This window comes from Penicillium subrubescens, assembly GCF_028828155.1.
Source record: "Penicillium subrubescens strain IBT 31985 chromosome Unknown utg000004l_segment0_segment0, whole genome shotgun sequence".
Lineage (NCBI taxonomy): Eukaryota > Fungi > Ascomycota > Eurotiomycetes > Eurotiales > Aspergillaceae > Penicillium > Penicillium subrubescens.
In genome coordinates, this window is record NW_026643154.1 from 3,389,819 (window position 1) to 3,410,139 (window position 20,321).

At 50.6% G+C, this 20,321-nt stretch overlaps 7 protein-coding genes across 7 annotated transcripts; 2 read left to right on the forward strand and 5 right to left on the reverse strand.

Moving 5' to 3' along the window:
* Positions 1-421: 421 nt before the first annotated feature.
* On the reverse strand, positions 422-2,096 carry N7473_006255 (Zn(2+) transporter ZRT3; the record flags this gene model as incomplete). The annotated part of the gene is made up of 3 exons (XM_057152195.1): positions 422-1,786; positions 1,847-1,977; positions 2,045-2,096. 3 exons carry the CDS (start codon positions 2,094-2,096, stop codon positions 422-424), a joined length of 1,548 nt encoding a protein of 515 aa, XP_057010000.1.
* Positions 2,097-3,019: 923 nt separating this feature from the next.
* On the forward strand, positions 3,020-4,021 carry N7473_006256 (DNA/RNA non-specific endonuclease; the record flags this gene model as incomplete). The annotated part of the gene is made up of 1 exon (XM_057152196.1): positions 3,020-4,021. One exon carries the CDS (start codon positions 3,020-3,022, stop codon positions 4,019-4,021), a length of 1,002 nt encoding a protein of 333 aa, XP_057010001.1.
* Positions 4,022-4,248: 227 nt separating this feature from the next.
* On the reverse strand, positions 4,249-5,563 carry N7473_006257 (putative RING finger domain protein; the record flags this gene model as incomplete). Its single annotated transcript, XM_057152197.1, has 4 exons — positions 4,249-4,562; positions 4,663-4,918; positions 4,993-5,213; positions 5,305-5,563. 4 exons carry the CDS (start codon positions 5,561-5,563, stop codon positions 4,249-4,251), a joined length of 1,050 nt encoding a protein of 349 aa, XP_057010002.1.
* An 802-nt stretch (positions 5,564-6,365) lies between these two features.
* Positions 6,366-10,741, reverse strand: N7473_006258 (Arf family guanine nucleotide exchange factor SYT1; the record flags this gene model as incomplete). Its single annotated transcript, XM_057152198.1, is given in 3 exon segments — positions 6,366-9,413; positions 9,425-10,194; positions 10,339-10,741. 3 exon segments carry the CDS (start codon positions 10,739-10,741, stop codon positions 6,366-6,368), a joined length of 4,221 nt encoding a protein of 1,406 aa, XP_057010003.1.
* A 1,528-nt stretch (positions 10,742-12,269) lies between these two features.
* N7473_006259 (M14 family metallopeptidase) lies at positions 12,270-14,407 on the forward strand. Its single transcript, XM_057152199.1, has 2 exons — positions 12,270-12,951; positions 13,019-14,407. Exons 1-2 carry the CDS (start codon positions 12,565-12,567, stop codon positions 14,237-14,239), a joined length of 1,608 nt encoding a protein of 535 aa, XP_057010004.1. The 5' UTR covers positions 12,270-12,564; the 3' UTR covers positions 14,240-14,407.
* Positions 14,408-15,821: 1,414 nt separating this feature from the next.
* N7473_006260 (heme-dependent oxidative N-demethylase family protein) lies at positions 15,822-17,115 on the reverse strand (the record flags this gene model as incomplete). The annotated part of the gene is made up of 4 exons (XM_057152200.1): positions 15,822-16,061; positions 16,106-16,201; positions 16,260-16,801; positions 16,857-17,115. The coding sequence occupies 4 exons, from the start codon at positions 17,113-17,115 to the stop codon at positions 15,822-15,824; spliced, it is 1,137 nt and encodes a 378-aa protein (XP_057010005.1).
* Positions 17,116-17,994: 879 nt separating this feature from the next.
* On the reverse strand, positions 17,995-19,948 carry N7473_006261 (dicarboxylic amino acid permease agtA; the record flags this gene model as incomplete). The annotated part of the gene is made up of 5 exons (XM_057152201.1): positions 17,995-19,321; positions 19,383-19,543; positions 19,596-19,602; positions 19,671-19,728; positions 19,786-19,948. The coding sequence occupies 5 exons, from the start codon at positions 19,946-19,948 to the stop codon at positions 17,995-17,997; spliced, it is 1,716 nt and encodes a 571-aa protein (XP_057010006.1).
* Between the last annotated feature and the right edge of the window lie 373 nt (positions 19,949-20,321).

Here is a 20,321-nt window from a genome sequence, read left to right on the forward strand (position 1 = left end):
AGTCAAATACAAGTCTCCAAGGCAATTCAATCGGTTCGATGGATTGACTGCTCAGCCAGGAAGAGGATCATGACTGGAAAGAGTGTTATCATTGTAACAATATCGTCTGAATCGTTCATGAAGTATCAATATAAGTTATGTAAGGCAACACCAGGCCCAGACATTGTACACCCTGGAAAATCAACAATTCCAAGGACGACATCAAGCTTTATAACAATAAAAAACGAATGCACTATGCACTTCAGCCTGGTAAACATGAAAGAACAAGCCCCATAAACAGTAAACAATAAAACGCCATACCCCATCTTGTCTTTTCTCATATATGCAGCTCACGCCAGCAAGCACTCATGGAAAAATGAACATCAGAACTCATAGAACGTATCGACCTCAACTCAAGCAAGCCTAGCTCAAGCCAAAAAGTTCAAGCCGTCAAGGCAAAACTGAACCCCATCAATCCCATACCAGCAACAGCGAACCCAATACCCATACTACGGTGATGGGTCAGACCCAGTCCCTCACTGAAAAGCTGCAACGCAACGGATGTCATTACGCCGGCAGTCATAGCAAACATCCCTCCATAGACACCCCACGACGGACCCGTTGAATCGTTGCCCGTGTGTCCGGAGCCCCAGATCCAGAGGGCCGCGATGCCAGCGCCGGCGGGTTGACTGATTCCGCCTAGGAGGCTAGACCAGAACATGGCTTTCCAGCGGGAGTTGAGGGCGAGGTAGAGTGGTAGTGCCATGGCGAAACCCTCGACGATGTTGTGGATGAAGAGGGCTAGGAAGACGGTTAGACCGAGGGTGGGGCTGGCGTGGTTGGTGGCGTAGGTGATGAAGCCTTCTGGGAGTTTGTGCAAGGCGATTGCGAGGGATGTTTGTAGGCCGATGGAGAGGAAGGCGTTTTGGGGTACATGGTGGTGGTGAGTGGGATCTCCTGGTTTTGATGAGGCGGGACCTCGAGACGAGTGGTCTGCATTGTGATGGTGGTCGTGATGGTGATGGTCGTGGTTTATCATAGCGGAGTGATTTGTATGCTCAGAACGCACTTTTTGAGTACGTGATGAAGAGGAAGATGCCGAAGTCGAGTTATTGACTTCTTCCGACAAGATCGTTCCGAAATACCCTGTGCCTGCGGCTGTCTCTACGGAGTCTATACTTGGTTCCTGCTCATCCAAGGCATCCGGCCCCAGCTGCACCTCAATGCTTTGGGGCTGTGGCGGTAGCTCCGGTCGAATGACTTCATCTGCGCTCATGGTCGGTGGCGGAGAAATACTTGGGCCAAGGACTTTGGTGCATTCACGTCCGCAGGTCTGTGAAAAGCCGTAACAGGGGCCATTCTCATCGCAAAGAGGTTTGACACCGCCCATGAGAGAGCTGATGCGCCGAGAAATGGTTGCTCGCAGAGATTCTCGCCGCCGAGGACTCGAGGAGAGGTCCGTCCGCTGTAGGACTTGCGGAGTAGACTTGGACGATTGTATACCGGTCGGCCGTAAGAGAGGCGTACGCTCTGTACTACCATTGGTATGTCTAGTATCGGGTCGGCCATCGCAGTCTTGCATTTGTTCGCCGCGCTCGGGATCTTCTTCCGGGCCGTCATGAGTATGTGCGCAGTCGACTACATGCGATGGGATGAAGCGGTGGAGAAAGCCAGATGCGACACGAATTATCACCACACCGGCGATAAATAGAGCCGTCAGGATATATGCGGAGACGGAAGGAGAGAAACCGGCACGGATCAGGTAGTCTTTCGAGTTTGGCAGCATGCTGTACAAGGACGTAAAGAGCTGTATTAGGGTTAGAGTGGTGGTAAATTGAGTAGTAAGGATCTCAAGACAAGAACTGACCATTACACCAGCACTCAAACACAGCGACGCTGACAGGAAGTTATTGCTGTTGGCAATCTGAAACTTCTTGTCATGGGTGACGCGGCGCAAGACAATGTCTGCGCAAATGACGGCCGACCCGAGGACGCAGGCTAAATAACAGGAGAGAATTAGTAAAAAATTCACGATAGAGCATTCGAATAGCTTTCTAGTACTCACCCACGCCCGAGACGGCGCTCATCACCCAGCCTCGTAAGTCGTTGGCAGCCATGGCGAGTGGGATATGGCAGAGAACTCGGGACCCAGTGATGTCAGTGACATTCAAAAAGACTCGGCAGTTGGCGGTCAGGGTCCAGTCGCAAAGTCGCCTCTTGTTTTTCGACCTCCCACTTATGCTTTCTATTGCCCCCAAAGGTTGGAAGAAGAATATGAAGAGAATCAGCCATGCTGGGGGAGGAGATTCTACCTGTCTTCTTCTACTAGACCTGCAGGCTGGGCATTCTTGTCTAGCACCCAAGGTCCTCAATTGCTGGACTTACTCCGCTCTCCGCATGCCCTAAAATGCGGGCAGCAGCCTGACTCGGGGATTGACCAAAATGGTTGGTAACTAACAGCCAAAGAATTAAATTTGGCTAAGATACAAGTGTTTATACAAGTGTTTCACTAACTAGAAGAGCTTGAACAGTATACTAAATAAGACATTTTAAGTTGGATCAATTATGACATTACTCGAGTTGTAAGATGTCTTCAAGGATGTCTTGCCGACAGACGCTCTGAACTGCAGCTCTCGGTGAACCGCCCCAACTGGCCAGTCAGAAGTGCAGAATTGACCTTGTTATCTTGTTATACCCGATGACCAGTGACCAATGATCAACCAGTTTATAATAATCCACTTGATATCTGATGGACAGACCATGTGACTTGATGATTGGCTCGTGACTATGCCAGTTGACACTTCATAAATTCACCGCCTTAGTCACCGCCGACTTCCGCCGGTTTTAAGCCAGGCTGACTGAGCGAATCTCGGCTGTCATTGGTCCATCTGCGACTTGCGACTTGTGACTGGCTGCTTTTTTTCTTCTCGTGATTCGCGCGCGCCAAAGAAGAAAAAGTACAACAATCGTGTATCCCCCAACCCTCCCCTCTCCTCACTTCAAACATCACTCAACTCTCACCGGGGCCTCTATATACACCATGTCAAAAGCAACCTTGGCCGTCATCGCGGCCGCCAGTGCAGCCACCGGCGCCGGAGTGACTGCGTTGCTGTACTCCTCCAAATCCCAGAACCAACAACAGCAGCACCAACCCCAGCAACAAGTCCCCCCTCCCCCTTCAATCGCCGGCTCTGTCAAAGTCCCCACCTCTATCCCAACCCCTCCTCTCGCCGCAAAGACCAGCACCGGCGGCGGCCCCGTCAACCCAGCCGGCATCCTGCAATACGGCTTTCCCGGCCCCATCGCCGACGAACTCTCCACGCTCCCTCTGCACGGCGCCTATGACCGCCGCACCCGCAACCCAGCCTGGGTCGCCGAGCACATCACCCCGCAATCATTGGCCCTGAACAACGCAGACCGCAAGCACAGCACCTTCGCCGAGGATACCTCCATCCCGGCCCTGTTCCGCGCCAAACTGGCCGATTACTTCCGCTCCGGCTATGACCGCGGCCACCAGGTGCCCGCCGCAGACGCGAAGTGGTCGCAGGGCGCTATGGACGATACCTTTTACCTGAGCAATATGTGTCCGCAGGTTGGCGAGGGTTTCAACCGTGACTATTGGGCGCATTTCGAGGACTTTTGCCGCAAGCTGGCGTCGCGGTATCCCTCTGTGCGTGTTGTGACGGGGCCCTTGTATTTGCCCCATCGTGATCCGGATGGGAAGTGGCGTGTTAACTATGAGGTTATTGGGAACCCGCCTAATGTGGCGGTGCCCACGCACTTTTATAAGGTGATTTATGCTGAGGATGGGACTGAGTCGCCTACTAGCAAGGTTGCGCTGGGTGCGTTTGTCTTGCCCAATGCGCGCATCCCGAATGAGAAGAGTCTGTCGGACTTTGAGGTTCCCCTTGAGGCTGTTGAGCGCGCGTCTGGTTTGGAGTTTGCGGCCAAGTTGGATCCTAGCCGTCGTCGCAGATTGTGCCAGGAGATCAAGTGTGAGATTACGGTGCGCGAGTTCAACAATGCCCGGAAGCGCAATTAGATGGTGAGACGAGGTGGTGAGATGTGAGGTATCAAGCAGGATGTCGTTTTAGGCCCGGGTGGCCCTGTATATTTAGGACATTATTCTTGCATGGATTGGGCGTTTATTGTCTCCGTGTTAGGGGATAGATATCATTCAGTATATTGTACATTGAACCTTGCAATCGAAGGCTGTTGTCTGTCTTATCAAGTCTTCTATTCTGTTCCCAAGTCGCTTGTAATAAAACCTCAGCATTGAAACGCCACGCCCGTCTTGGTAGCCACATTGCCTCCACCACCAGCAAATCCTGTACCCTCCGAGCTGATTGCCACCAGCCCAGGCCGAATAGCGTCCTTCTCCTTCTTCTTAGACTTCTTCTTCAACCCCGTCACATCCCCATTGGGAGTGATATCCGTCTCACAAACATAACACAAGACCAATCCATGCAGCGCGGCCGTCTTCGCCTGCTCCTCCTTAGAAGCATGCGGATCTGGAACATCATGTGGAGTCATAAACTTCGTGACACAGGGCGAGCAAATAACATGTCCGCAAGGTTTCGTCACTAGAGTAGATCGTTAGTTAGTGAAAATGACCATCGAAGCCCGGAGTATGGACATGAATGCGGAGGGCATCAACGCCGCCAGTAAACATCTCGCACATACGCATAGCTTTCAACCCATTGCTAAGATTCTTCTTGCAACTGGGACACACGCGCGACACTGTCCCGTCCTCAGCCTTTTCTTCCGTAAAGTGTACATCGACCAGCGACTTGAGCGAATAGCTATGCTTATGTGTCTCGTTTGAGCCGGGACACATGGGCGTTAATTTGACAGCTTTGTTCGCCGTGATTTCATCGTGGTCCGTCGACGGTGTAAGAGATGGGACCCAGAATGATGGGAGTGCCGATTTACTCGAGTTCTGCGATGCACGTATCAGTACCTTGAACAAATCCAAGCTTCAAAAGATACCTAATGATAGATGCAGATACATACCTTCTCCTTCTTAATCTCACTCTTCAACCTCTCCCTCTCCTCCGCCGCAACCCTCGCCATCTCCCTCTCATCCAACTCAAAAACCTTCTTCCTAACTCCATTAACCTCGACCTCTCTCGCCTTAAACGCCGCCAACGCCCTCTCCTCTTCCCCCCTCCTCACCCACTGCTTTCCTCTTCCTCCCATTACTCGCCCCACTCCTCGCCGCCTCAAGCCCCATACTAACAAGTTCAAAATCCCTCAAATCCTTCCTCCTAACCTCCTCCAACATCCTCTCCTCATCCTCAGCAATCCTCTTCCTCGCCTCCTCACGATCTTTCTCAAGACGCTTGATTTCCTGCCGTTGCGCGAGGAGGTCGTTTATCGCGCACTCGCGACAGAAAAGGTCGCCGTTGCTGGCGCAGGCGACTACGGGCGCGCGCGCAGGTTGGAGGCAGAGCCGGCATGAGGCGAAGGGGAGGAAGGAGTCGCGGCCGATTACGCTGCGTTTTGTGCCCCAGGTTGAGCGGAGGAGGTTGCGTTCGTAGGATGTGAAGTGCGGGAGGGAGGTGTTTCGTTTTGAGTGTGCCATTGTGGGTGTTGTGGTGGTTGTGGTCCGGGGATGAGGCGGGAATTGGGATTGGGGAGTTAAGATTGAGCTTGGGGAAGATTGGAAGAGTATGAAGTAATTGCGGGCCCTTTTTTGGACCGCAGTAATCTTTTGTGGGTCACCGCTACAGACACCGCCTTTGTACTTTGGATAGCTCGATGGCCCTCCCTGGATTGAATCTACAGGGTGAAGGGAATTGGTTACAAACTTGAAAGTTAATGATAAATGCTTTTGTCTAACATGTCCCAGACCCCGGTATCCCAGTAATCAACAACAAGGAAGCCGAGGGAAACGAGTGTCACCTTACATCCATTTCATTGCAAGTAGACCAGACACAGACCAGACCAGACCAAACCCCAAGTCCCGCACGATGGATGCTTCAAGAAAAGAGTGTTGGAAAAAAAGAATATAACACAAAAACATCACACCAATATGCATCCAATCCGAAACCCAGAGCCCAAACCGAAACCAGATAGACCCCCAGCGCAGAAGAAAAAGAAATGAACATGGACAAGCGGGTTCAACTTTCAACGCTGTTATCATGCAAGCGTGGTGCAGAATGGAAAAGAAAATAGAATGGCAGAGAGACAGAACAGGCCACTTGTGCGAGATAAGATTTGAAATTGAATCGGGGTATAATAGTCGTAATGTAAACAACAAGTGTAGATCCAGGTAAAGGAAATTGAGTCGAGCTATACAATGATGCAGAGGCGGTGGAGAGTTAAGGAAGATTTAGGGGATGGAGGTTGATAAGGGAAGGGTTGTGAGAAGGTTATGCTTGAACTCAAGCACCGACAGCCTGTTGGCGAAGATTCTCAGAGGACGGGGTATCGACGATTCGTTCGCTGAGGGAGGTAGAGGAAGGTGAGGTGGTTTCTCCAGGTGCGATGAGGTGACTTCCATAGGTGATAGACCCACTACCAGTGCCAGATGTTGAAGGGGGCTCATTCTCCGGCTCTGGTTCAGTTGGTTCAGGTGGGGATGTTTGTTCGGGCTCATGGTCGAGGACCTGCGAGATTGGACGCTTAGGCGAGTCTGCGGGCAACGTCTCCTGAGCATCCTTGAAGAAATCAATGGTTTCATCATCGCTGCGGAGACTGAGCCCTGTGGTTGTGCTGACGCTCATGTACGAGTGACGACGATCAGCGGGCATATTGTCCGAAGTCACCGACTCGCCGCTACCAACAAGAACGGGATCCGAAGCGCGTGGCTCTTCGTGAGGAGTTGGCTTGCGCAGCTTGAGACGTTCCTCCGGGGGCATATTCTGCCATTCTGAGCCAAAGGTGACAATGGAGGCTTTCTTGCCATGGACAGTGAAACTGGGTGTCTTGCGGGGAAGTCCACTGCTCTCACTTCCATCGTCCTCGGGACCGGCCAGGCTCGATACAGAATCCCGATTCTTCTTATGGCGCGAGTGATGTCGGTGAACGTGATGAGGCTCGCGAAGAGTGCGGTGGAGACTGCGGCGGACACGGCTGGGCCTGTTGTCACTCTGCGAGACTTCAGACGACTCGTCAGGCTTGCTCTCCGTTTCGTCTTCTAGCACGGCACTGGAAGGTTTACGGGGTGGGGGCGAGCCACCAAGATCAAGCAGACCAGTCTCTCTCAAAAGACGCTCCTCACTATCGTCAAAACTAACGGGTGAAGTGATTTTGGATGCCCGGGATCCAAGACTAGCACCATCAAACTTACTACCACGGCTGAGCACCGAGGCTTCCCGTTCGAGGTGTGAAGCACTGTCGGACCGGCCCTCGGACACAATGGCAATGGAAAGAGGCCGCCCCACTCTACCAAGGTCGGATGAGGTGGTCGAGGTTGGTATACTGGGTCGGCGCATATCCTCTGTCGACGGCTCACTCAAAAGACCAGTATCAATCCAAGGTTTCTCGGCGGGGACCACAGCAGATTCAGTGGGTGCATCCTGGTTCGTCACTACATGAACGATGCTGGGTGTCCCACGTACGCTGGGCTCGGAGGCGATCGACGGCCCAGAAACAGAAGCCACCCGCGCAGTATCAGCCTGAGTTGACACTGTTTGTCCGGCTACAGACCCTGTCCGCTCTTCCGTCGCAGTTTCTGCCTCTCCAAGATCCCGAAGAAGAACCTCACGGTAGCACTTGTTGCGCCAGATATCCTGGCGGATCCACTTGAGCTTTGCAGCCATACGGGCTGCCGCCATGATGACGTTCTCGCGAGCGCGGGGAGTGACCGGGGTCAAGACTTGCAAGTGCCGGGCGTTTCGTAGAAGATCGTCCAGCTGCCTTTGAGTGACAAAAAGCTTCTCGTTCGTGTCTCTGATCTTTTGGCTCATGAGCCGCCGTCGAGCCGCGACAAACTCGGCCACAATGTCATTGTCAATACTAGGCGACTCGGGTTCCTTGTCCCCGGACTGGTGAGACCCTAGCGACGAGATGGACCCCATACGCTGGCTCTTGCGGTACCGCTGGCCCTCGTAATTTGTCGTAATCATGCCCTTTGTGCGAACCCCGGTGGTCCGGAAGGCGGCAGCATAATTAAGTTTGTTAATCCAGTCATTCATCTCCGGCTCCGAGGTGGCCAAGAAGACTTCTTCCAAAGCATTGTGCCGAACGAACGAGAAGGCGTGCTTGTGCTTCTTGTAGCTGTTGTCCAGTAGGGCTACGGCATCATTTGTAGACATCATGCCGTCTGGTTTGAATTCAGCCAAAGGAGGGCGGAATACAAGCGTGCCTTTGCGCCCATTCTTCACGTATGCGTCGTGTTGTGCCATCAATGTCCGCACCCATGTCACGTTTCGGAAGAAGTAGAGTTGGGAAAAGGTCAGAATCGCGCCCCATTCTGCCCAGGGTGATCGTGCCCGCTTCTTTTTGGGATCCTTCCGCCAAAGCAAGCCCACCTTGGCTACCTTGATATCAACGAGACCTGGGTGTGAGTCGGCTGGATTATCGAGGCTTGACTGCATGAATGCATCGGGTCGCGAGCGCGCGGAAATTATTTGCAAGATACCTGACTTGGTAAAAGCCTGGTGGAGATCATCGATATCAGGTGGACCGTTAGTTCCAACATGATCATAAGTGTCGTCAAGATCCATCACCTCCTTCAGACTAGGCTTGAGAGTCCCGAGCTTGTTGTCCAAGATAAGGGTGTAGGGATCTACAGGTTCTCTTGCCATTAGTTGTAGATGATCCGAGCTGGTGCTTTTGAACAAGGCCCGCCGGGGTTTCGCAAGGTGGCGATCACGGAGGTTTGCATCCTCAACATGAATAAAGGGCGTATATGAGATGTTTTCGTAGAAGCATTCGAGAATGTCTTCCGCGATGCCCTCTCCTCGACAATTCTTAACATAATCAGGCTTTTGCATCTTGCGCTTGTTGTTCTTGTTGAACACGTCGGTGTGAAGAATGAGAATGGAGAATGCGATGAAGTAAGCTTGGTCCGTCGAAGCAAAAATCCCGGGATTGCATTCGTGATATCGGTCGGCGAATGCTTGCAGGAATCGATCGATTTGCTGGGTCTCCTTGGGCAACTCCACTTCCATCAAAAGCTTGCGAATAGCCATGTCAATCGGATCACCAAAGTACGAGAAGGATCGCATGTACTTCCGCAGGCCAACCTTGTAGAATTCGTCATCAGACTGAGCCAGAACACCTCCAACCATGCCGCGAGGTAGATTCTCCTCCAGCTTCGTCAGGTACGCAGCTGGTGTTTCTCCTTCTTCGCGGTCAGGGATTGGTGGAAGGTCCGCCTTGATTGGGGTCGCTGCGCCACCTATTCCCGGGGAACCATTGCGAGGGTTTGGCGGCTCCGAATTCTGTCTCAATCGCTGCGAGATGCTGAAGATGTCGCCGAAGCTCTTCCGTCCACTGGTGGAAGTAGAAGTTCGTCCAGATGATGCCAGATAGGGAGCCGGCGAGATATCGTCCACGTGGTTCTCAGCGAGAGATCCCATCGTGGAGGATCTCCCCGGCCCTTATGGGAGGGATTCGATCGGATAGACCGATTCGAATTCGTCGAGTTGTTCCGGAGTAGTGGTGGTGCATTGGGACCGACCAGGCCGACGGCGGACCGTGATGGAGATGGTAGTGGTGAGATCTGATCATGATCCGAGCCCTCTGATCTGGGAGTCTCGACCGGCGGGAACTTGTTTGTTGATGGCGGGAGCTTCGGGGGTAGTGGGAACAAGGGGCTGCGGTGTCGCTTCAATCGGGGCATGCGAAATCGCTTGTTGGCTGAGCCTTGGACATCGCGAGGAGAGTTTGTCCGGAAATTTTGGTCTCCATAGCTCTGATCTGATCGAGATGACTCTGAGAACCGCGCATCTGTGACTGATACTGAGGATCGCTGGGACTCGTTGAACGCTTGATCTCGACCTCCGCTTCGTATTGATGTCGTTGAGAGTCTCCCCGGCTCCTCCGGGGTTGACGTTTGAAATGTTGAGAGACCCGAGTCAGCGATATGGGAGTCGGTTGATCCCTGGTGCTTTCGTTCCAATCTCCGATGATAGTCTCCTGAGTTTCGGGATAGTTCCTCCATGGAGTGTTTGCGAGAGGAAGGGAGAAGTCTAAGCTTATGTCGCTGTTTTACCGGCTGGTCGAGTTCGTGGCTGGTCGGCGCGGTGGTGATGATCTTGGGAGCTTCATAGCAGGTCAGCCATCAGTTATTCAATTCCATCTGTCCCAGGGATCATTTCACGATTGCGAACCCGGTCGCGACCAGCCAGTCCGCCAAGCATATAGAAAATTATCCGGGAGTCCTCAACATATGGGTGGTGCACTTACGCGGGAGCGACGGTACTGGGGGAGTTTCCTCTCCCTTTGCGTAAGACTTGGAAAGCTGGGGATCCGAGGCGTGACGCAGTCTCATGAAGCTGAATCGATTCCTCCGCAAGCTAGGGGTATCGCCTGTCGAGGGGCCTGCAGCGAAATCCGCCCGCGCGACCCCAGCCTCTGGCCCCCTCTCCCTGGGGACTCGCAGCCGTGGCACCGTCCCATCGTCCGCATGAATCCCCTCTGAATCCGCCAAGTCCGAGAAACGAGGGGTCGATTCGGAGTATCTAGGTTCGTTGATGGGGGCCAAGGGACGTGGGAGGTGTTCGCTGCGACGACCCTGGGGCTGGGATTCAATGGTACTTTGGCGCTTGGAGCTCCCATCGGCGACGAGTCGCAGGCCTTTCCAATGCATGGCTGCGAAGAACTAAATTGTTCCGACCCATGCGTGGCCGTTGAGAAGCCAAGCTGGTAGAAGGAATGATAGGGGGTTGGAAAGAAGGGGATGGAGGTTCAAAAGATGATGAACTCAATGGGCCTGCATAGCGACTTGGAGTGTTCCAGAACGCGGTGGGAATCGGAGGTGGAGTGAACCCGTCGTCAGCTCGAGCGAGAGAAAAAAGGGGAACGCGGGAAAAGGAAAAAGGGAGGGGCGGTGCTGGAAACTCCGCAAAGAATAATATGGAAACTATGTAAGCATGCACACGCCACACGATCGTACTGGATCAGATCGGATTGGAGTGGATATTATTCTGTTGGTCTTGGAGTTGGTATAATACCGAGGGATATTCGAGATGTTGGAGAAGAGGAGAGCGAGAGGAGGGGTAGTTTTAAGGCAGACGAGTTTCAAGATGCCCTGAGCGCGGCGACAATAATACTTATTAGTCGTACTGAAGAACAGGTTTCACTGGTTTAACTAGATGGATTCGGTTATTTGTACGGAGTAGAGGAATGATATATTCATGAATTGGGGTCATATACTGTCGAGATAATGATATATTGAGATGATCATAGGTGGTGCTATTGATATACCCTAATCTGGTCCACTTCTGCGACACTACTAGTGTCATACCCTGTACTATTATTATCCAAGAAATAGTTAGTATAATTTGAGGGAATAACTCTCGTCAAATACTCGCAACGACTCCAGTTGGTTGCACTTCGAGACATGCGATGGAGAAAAGAAATTCTAAACATTCTAGACTGCGGCGTGGCCAGAGGAGTGGGGACGATATTCTGCGGTCTAGACTGCGATAATAATAGATGATTGATAAATGGAGGGGGTCAATCGTTTCTATCTTGTGTTGATTTCATGTTCATAATAATACAGATTAACCTAGAACAGAATTCCATGCATTCGATACTTCTAGTTGAACTTAAATTACAATGAACTGGTTCGTCGGCTCTTTAAGTAATCTTGATTCGTCTTGATTCTACAGTACAACACTCCCAAGATGAACATGTTCGCGCGAGAGACATACATAGATTTAGGAATAGAAACCTACTAGGAGAATTGGATCTTACCTATTACACTACTAAGAAATCCCTTCTTTCAGATACCTTTTCGTAGTGTCATAGATTACATTATAGATCCCCTAGTTTAACAGGTACCATTCTGTGACACTGGTCTTCTCCGGAGTACATAGTTACATATATCTATCTATCTCTACATGACTCTCGGTATCTTTCAACGAACACACTTGACTTGCCTCTTTTTTAAAGTTCATCTGATACATAACTACCCCATAAATACTGATACAGACCTATGGTTCTCTCTTTAATTCAATACCTGCTACTTTGGCCACTGACGTATGGTGTCTAAACCCTAATTGATCCTCGTCCTCGTACCTTTAGCCACCTCCTGGTTAGAGCCCCGCCCGTTATTTCGACTGCCTAGCTGCTTCAGCTTTCCTCTTCTTGTAACTCTCAATTCCAGAACTTTTGTCAGGACTCAACAGTCTACATGCCCTGTACATCATACTATGATCTATTTTATACAGCCGATATGACTGTATCTTCTTGAACTTCTGGCTTATCATCTCCTTATCGCCTTCTCCGCATTCACTCTCCTCCTCTTGGACTGTTACATTTGCTGACAGTCTGACACTCCCCACTTCGGTCATTCCATTCGTCCCCTTCGCCAGTTCCTCAGCCTCAACTTCCGTTCGTTTCTCATCAATCTTTTTTTCGCACCACCCCACCGCGACTGGCATCACCCTCTGCCTGCATCACGCCGCGATGCGTGTCCTTCCCTCCATCCTCCTCTTTTCGGCCCTCTGCCCACCCATCTCCGCCGTCCCCGCGGGTTCCAGCATCACTCCTCCCGGTCCACTCGCGCCACTCCAACCGATCAACCTCCTCTCCCAGCCCTCTGATCCGCGCCGCCCATGGACTCGCCTGCGCGACTGGGTCATTGAAACAGTCTGGGGGTTGCCCCGGACGTGTCCCAAGCAGTCCGGTATCCCATCCAGCCTGCGCGATCGATACAGCAGCGATGTCGTTCTCCGCTTTCATCTGCGTCATCCCGACGACGCCGAGGCACTGGCCTCGGCCTCGAGGGTACTGGTCCTGGATGTTTGGGCTATCACGGCGCAGTATGTAGATATTCGACTCGCCGAAGAAATGGTATGTACACTGGCTCCTCATCATCTGATTACGAGTCCGCGGCATCAATGGTCTAACCTTTGACTAGATTCCCTCTCTCCTCGACCTACTACCTCCTTCCCTCCGTTCCAACCATACTCCCCTCATGGACGACCTTGTCGATATGATCTACAATACCTACCCACGTCACCTTCACATTTCATCCGATACGGAACCCGATTTCAGATCCGGGAGCAGGCGGACTGCGACCGCGCCGGTCGACGACGTCTTTTTCCACGACTATCAGCCGCTAGCGGTTATCGTGCAGTGGATGCGACTGATGGCGTCCATGTTTCCCTCGCATGCCCATGTCACCAGTGTTGGACTCTCCTATGAGGGACGCGACATCCATGCTCTGCGAGTTGGGTCAACGCCCTCTCCGTATGAGCCAACCGGCCCGCGCAAGACGATTGTCGTTGTGGGCGGATCCCACGCACGAGAATGGATCAGTACCTCCACTGTTACATACATTGCATACAGCCTCATCACCCAGTATGGCCATTCGGAAGAGGTCACCCGTCTCCTGCACGAGTATGATTGGGTTTTGATCCCAACTCTGAACCCAGATGGCTACGCCTACTCGTGGGAACATGATCGTCTGTGGCGCAAGAACCGGCAACCTACAGGCCTACCGATATGCCGTGGAGTCGATCTCGACCGAGCTTGGGACTTTGAGTGGGATGGTGAGTCCACGCGGTCAAACCCTTGCTCCGAAAATTACGCAGGGTCAGAGCCATTCGAGGCACTGGAGTCCCACCGGCTGGCCCGGTGGGCACAAAACGAAACTGATAGCGGCCGTGCCGATATCGTGGGTTTCTTGGATCTCCACTCGTACTCACAGCAGATCCTGTATCCCTATTCATACAGCTGCTCCACCGTCCCGCCGACGCTGGAAAGCCTTGAGGAGCTGGGCCTTGGCCTGGCCAAGGCCATTCGCCAATCCACCCACGAGTCCTATGACGTGACCTCTGCTTGCGAGGGCATCCTGCCAAACGGTGAAGCCGCCAACATCAGCTCAGGCGGCAGTGCCCTTGACTGGTTCTATCACAAGCTGCACGCTACATACTCGTTCCAGATCAAGCTGCGAGACCGCGGGAGCTATGGCTTCCTACTTCCCCCAGAGCACATAGTCCCCACCGGCAAGGAGATTTTCCATGCGGTGTTGACATTTGGCAAATTCGTCTGGGGTGAGAAGATTATGGAAGATGACGAGGTCCCAGTCATCAAGCCTCCATTCAATTTTGAACAAAAACCCTTGTCGATGAAGTAGATAATCACCTTTCACATGAAATTTATGATGACTTATCGGCATGTACTTATGCTAGGCGTTTGGGGGCCCTAATTTCTTCCGATGGAGATTCATGTATAGGGTTGTACATAGTTGGTTCTTACAAGGACGTGAATAGGTTGATGCGGTCTAGGCATCGGATCTGACCAGAATATGATCCAAAATGAAATTTGATTACATAATATGAATAGTTACAGCACCCCTGGCGTAGTAGCAGATAGTACCACATCAAGATTGCTTGAACCCTCGAGTGGCAGCACCATGCTGTCGTCGAATTGCGAGTGACTAGAGCCCAGGCTCTATGTTTTGGCTCCAAGGTTCTAGAAAGAGAGCTATAAATCCAGAGAGGCTTGAGGAGGGGAGGTTGGGAGAAGTAGGTGGTGAGATGGGAAGAACTGATCTCAGAAAAATCTGATATGCGTACGTGATCAGAGAAGATTGGGGAGGAGAAGCTCGGGGAAGTGAGAGATGAGATGGGAGGATCCCATGTCAGAAAAACGCGGTATACATGCGTGAATCGAGAGGGCTAGGAAGGAGAAGTTCGGAGAAGTAAGAGATCAGACAAGAGGGACCTGATTTTAGAAAAGTTTAGTATACCTGCCTCAATCAAAGAGGCATTAGCCCTGGTTGAATCGACTATATTTTGGCTGAGGCTAATCGCACGACAACTTGTATGGATTTAAATGTATATGCTTCAATTTCCTCTTTTGTAATAGATCTTTGAACAGTCTTTTGAACAGTCTATCAGACCCCCTTTCTTGATCGCTAAGGCTTTTTTTAACTATGGGCTATCGTTTAAAACCGTTACGAGTAAGACAACCCTGAAAATATATCAAGGTTTCATACTTGTAGCAATCTTACTATATGCATCTATGATAAAAGGCTTAGTAAATTATGAGGAGGATCTACAACATTTTTTCTAGGTAAATTTCAGTAGTGGATAACCGCACGAGGGCTTAGATGGACAATTTGTCCAGTGTCTTCTCCCCATCTACTCCAGGAATTATCAGTCGGAAATATGAAGGAAAGTGAAACACCCATCAAATTCCACCGGCTAAAGTGAGTGATCAGCCGACATCCTCCTGCTGAGTTTGATTTCAATTACTTGAGCCGTAGCTTTTGGGCTAATGTTAGATTCTTTGAGACTCTTTGGTTAAAGAAACTAAAGATATTATAACCTAATTTTGGTAAGAATTCTGATAATAATACAGATATTATACTTAATGATACTGTAAATACAAATGGTAATAATTTAGAGAATGTTGGCACTGCGAATTCAGTATTTAACATAATTTCATGGTTAGGATGGATAAATAAACTATTATCTACAAAGAAACCTGTACAGGTTTTCGTTAATTAAAGGAGTTAACCAAATCTCACGACATTAACTAAAGACAGCCATGCAGCGCTTGTAATAATTTTTCATAACTATTATACAAGCTGTGGTAAGGTTTTTCGCGGATCATCGAATTAAATAACATACTTCACTACTGGCTTCTGAAAAGGTCTTGTTATAGTAAAAGATCTAGCTCACAGAGAGTGGTAACTACGCGAAATGCAACCCTCAACTTCGTAGATAGGCCTTTGCAGATTCCCCCCAAACCGCAGCCCGCTTATAGAAATGGAAACCAGGTGCGTTACCTCCTTTCAAACCATCAATAGCCTCTGCAAGCATTTCACCAAGTCCCTCTTCTTTTATCTCCAAGAGTGGGTATAGCAGTGTCTTGAACGAAAATAGAAGGGCTTGTGTCTGAGGGAGACGGTGGAGAAACTGTCTTTCGACGCGGACTCGGGCCTGGAATAACTGGTTTGTCAGAGATCACGAGTACTAGAAGGGCGTGACCTTACAATATCGAGGTCGAGGTCTTCCTGTGTGGCTACTTCGCCCTCATAACCATGATTTCCAGTTGCCGTGAACAATCGATCGGTGTTTTGAATAGTCCACTATACAGGAATCGATGAGCTGCTCTGACCTGTTGATAAGTTCTGGTGGCAGACTTACGTTGGCACGCTTAACAAATTTGCCAATTTTTAGTTTGTCAAAAAATCGATCCATGCTCTTCTCTAATTTCTCTTTGTACTGCGGCACTGGCGTATGAATATCTCTGAGCTTCAGATTTAACTTCTTTGCTGTGTTAAAGCCATTCGGAAAGCAGGTCACAAAGCCCTTTAGTGTGACACTATCACCGTCATCTGACGGTAGGAGGAAGAGAAGGTCATCGTCAATTAGTCCACCCATCAAAGAAAGAGTATCTTTGGGATTGATTGGCGGGAGAAGGGGGAATTGCTCATCCGTGACTGAACTGTGCAAATATCCCTGTTCATCACTTGTTGCTGGCAGCAATTGGAACATGGTAGGGTATCGAGTTGGTAGATAAGTCCCGATGAGCCAGACGTAAAATTCATCCACAGCTGGTTTGACACAATCTTCAGCGCCGAGGACGGTCTCTGCATGCTCGACCATAATCTTCTTCCGAAGTGTGATGCGATCGAGATAGTTCTTGTCCATCTCAATTAGCTCGCTGATATTGGCTTCTTGGATGCCTGTAATGAGACATGTCAGAAACATATCATCTATGGACTGTGACGATCCTCTCACTCATGGTCAAATTATATCTTGGCTTGAACGGTCGAATTTTCACTGGCTCCGTAGTCTGCCAGCAGAAGTCTGGGAGAGCCTCGACTGGCGGATAACAACTGGGCTCAACATCTTTATTTTCAACTTCAGACCTGCCAGTCGATTTTTGACGTCTTCGCAATGAATTGAACAATAACAGGAGGCTTGAAAGAATACTAAAGCAGAATATCGTGGGCCATCCGGGCCATTGTATGAGAGAGATCGTTGTGGGCATCGTCATCATGGAACTGAAAAAGGCTCGCTTGATATAAGCCGGCGTAGTTTGCTGTAATTCGAGCGAGAGAAAAACTGACAGCAATCTCAGTCACTTGGAAGTGATGTATGTGATGATCACTTGGGGGAGGCGGGTGACCCTTAAATAGCAAAAACTGTGACCATCGGGTTCTTTGGATGAACCAATCCGAATTGTCCATATGAATGACTCACATCCAAATTGGAGATTCTCATAAGCATCATACATGTAAATCTACATTGATTAGCTTTCAAAATGTAGATAGTAGAAGTAAAAGCAGGGCGCGACCTTGAATACTCGTTTACCCCGCACAACCTTATCTCTACGTACTCATTTAACCTTCCCTATTCGGAAAAGCCCCACTCGGTGGCACTACTGATAGCCAGCAGAGAGTCAGGTAAGCTACTGCGAGAGACGCATCGGAGGAAATTGATAGGATGCAGAGGACCTTTTCCGGGATGGCCTGCTATTATTGGTTACTTAAAGAGTCAAAGTCTAGCGTCACGGATGTGATGCCCATGGATGGGGCGTGGATCCCGCCATATCACAAAGAGTCTGTTATTTAATTCGAAGTGTGTAAAGGTTCTTAAGATTGATTAGCTGTAACTCCTCTCTACCATTCTCTTACAAATACAAGCAGGATTGGCACCAGTCCGACAGTGGCCAGTCGAACATAACACGCACCCCTTTGGAAAATAAGGTAAACTCTTAAAAGATAATGACTTGCTAAACCTCATATCTCGTAAATTCATAGTCTACCGCCATCCAATCAGCGGATAAGTAACTACAAGTCATAAGACAGACCATGTACGCAAAGCGCATAGACCAAAACCGCGCCAACCACATCCAAAAAGTGTAAAATTGAGCTTAGAACAGCCAAGACACAAACTTGCGGTAGAACCAGTGGGAACCAGAATTCTTCTCCATCTCAGCATTATGCGCCGCAATGAAAGCAGCCTCCTCACGATCAATCTGGTCCTTGCCAGTCCACAGATCGGCTTCCTCGGGCTTAACACCCTTGCACTTGGTGACGAACTTGTATCCGAAGATCAAAATCAGATACAAGGGGATACCCAGGTACGCAGTGATAAAGTTCTTGTAGTCGAAGTTGCCCCATTTCTTGTTGTGTGTGAAGACGTCGTAGTTCTTGGTGAAGACGATCAGGATGCAGAAGCCGAGCGCGACGTAGGAGCCGATGATACCGAAGGGGGCGACGTAGGCTAGGTCAGAGTCGGGGACGTTCTGGGCCCGACGGGCGCGCACGAAGTAGATGTGGGTGACCAGGATGGAAACCCAGGTCAGGAGACCGAAGATGGTGACCAGGTTGACGAAGTACTTGAAGACGGTCTTAGAGTCGTTGGAGACGTTCATGTAGGCGATCAGAGCGATGGAAGAGCAAATGGCCAGAGCATAGACTGGGACACCGCGACGGTCGGTACGGGCGAAGATCCTGGGGGCCTTGCCCTCGCGAGCGAGACCGTAGATAGTACGGGTGGCGATGTACAAATCAGAGTTCGCGGCCGAGAAGACGAACAGTAGAATGCAAGCATTCAGGATGTGCGACAGATAGGGGATTCCAGAGTTCTCAATGGCAACGACGAAGGGGGAGGCAGCAGCAGAGCTGGCAGACTTGGCGAACTTGGAGTTGTTGTAGGGCAGCTTGGTGTCATTGTATGGCACCAGGGTACCAACCAAGAGGACCGAGAGCACGTAGAAGACCAGGATACGCCAGAAAGTCAACTTGATCGCGCGGGGGATGGCGCGACGCGGGTTCTGCGCCTCGCCGACTGTGACACCGACCAATTCGGTACCCAGGTAGGCGAATGTGGCGGAGACCATGGTCGACCAGAACGCCAGGAAGCGGCCAGCATCGCCCTCCAGGATATAATGGTTGAAAGCACCGGGGCTCTTCCAGTAGCGGAAACCCTTACGGTCATGGTCGGGACCACCACCCAGCATGAGGATGAAGGAGAGCAGGATGATTCCCAGAATGACGATGACCTTGAACGAGGACAGCCAGAACTCGAATTCACCGAAGAAGCGCACGCCAAAGTAGTTGATGGATACAATCGCAATCAACAAGACGGTGATCCAGACTCCAGCATTCACTTTATCTTGTGGCAGCCAGTATGATATGACGAGTGCACCTGCGGTTAACTGATTCGGTGATAAGATAATATATTTAAACCAGTATCTGTGCAACTTCCGAGTTAGTATAGATCATGATAGGCTCAGAGTGGCAGTTTTGTACGCACGTCCAACCAAGAGTGAATCCAAGCGCAGGGTCGCAGAATCGCACAGCGTAACCAGTAAAACCAGAGGGAAGAGGAAGCCACGCGGCCATCTCTCCAAGAGCACACATAACCAAGTACACGATGAAACCCACGAAAGCGTAGGCAATCAGGACTGAACCGGGCTATGAAGGGTTAGATATGATCAAAAATTCAACCAGTTGCGGATTTACTCACGCCAGCCCTGTAAAGCAAAAAAAGCCATGGTTAGTTTCGAGTGCTGGATCATGGGGAAACGAGTCCATGACTTACTTTGCCAATGCATCTCCAGTACCAATAATCAGACCAGTTCCAATTGCACCACCAATTGCTGCATCGCGTCAGTCAAAAGTTCCCCCGAATCTTCATTTTCGAACATTTCACGAACCAATCATAGTAATGTGTCGCGCCTTGAGCGCACGGTGCAGATCAACATGGTTGGGATCCGATAGACCACCCTCCTCAGCCACGGCCACTTCATCGCCGCTGTACTCGCGTTTGACATGGGCCTCCGAGGAGTAGCCCTCGCTCTTGACCTCGTGCGACGCCATGTGGGATGGACGCAAACGAGGCAAAGGCAGGTGTTTGTTTGAATTACCCCGGTGTCTTTCGTAAATCGGAAAAAAACTGGGGGAAGGAAAAAGCTTAAGAGGAAAAGAAGAAAGAAGAAGAGAAAAAGAAACTAGCAGACAAACACGAACGATTGCGCAGGTGACCAGCCGTCTAAAAAGGGCCCGGGGGGCGCGTGTTTCCAGTCTGAGCTCCTGCGCCTCTCCGCAAGCCAAGAAATCAGAATGGAAGAATGCCCCGAGCAGAAAGATAAGCCCTCGGTGGAACGACTAGAATCTAGGCCAGAATAAGCTGACTGGGAACAGCCAAGCCTTCCTAGGTTGGGGGAGATTGAACGTGCGGCCCGAGTTTGGT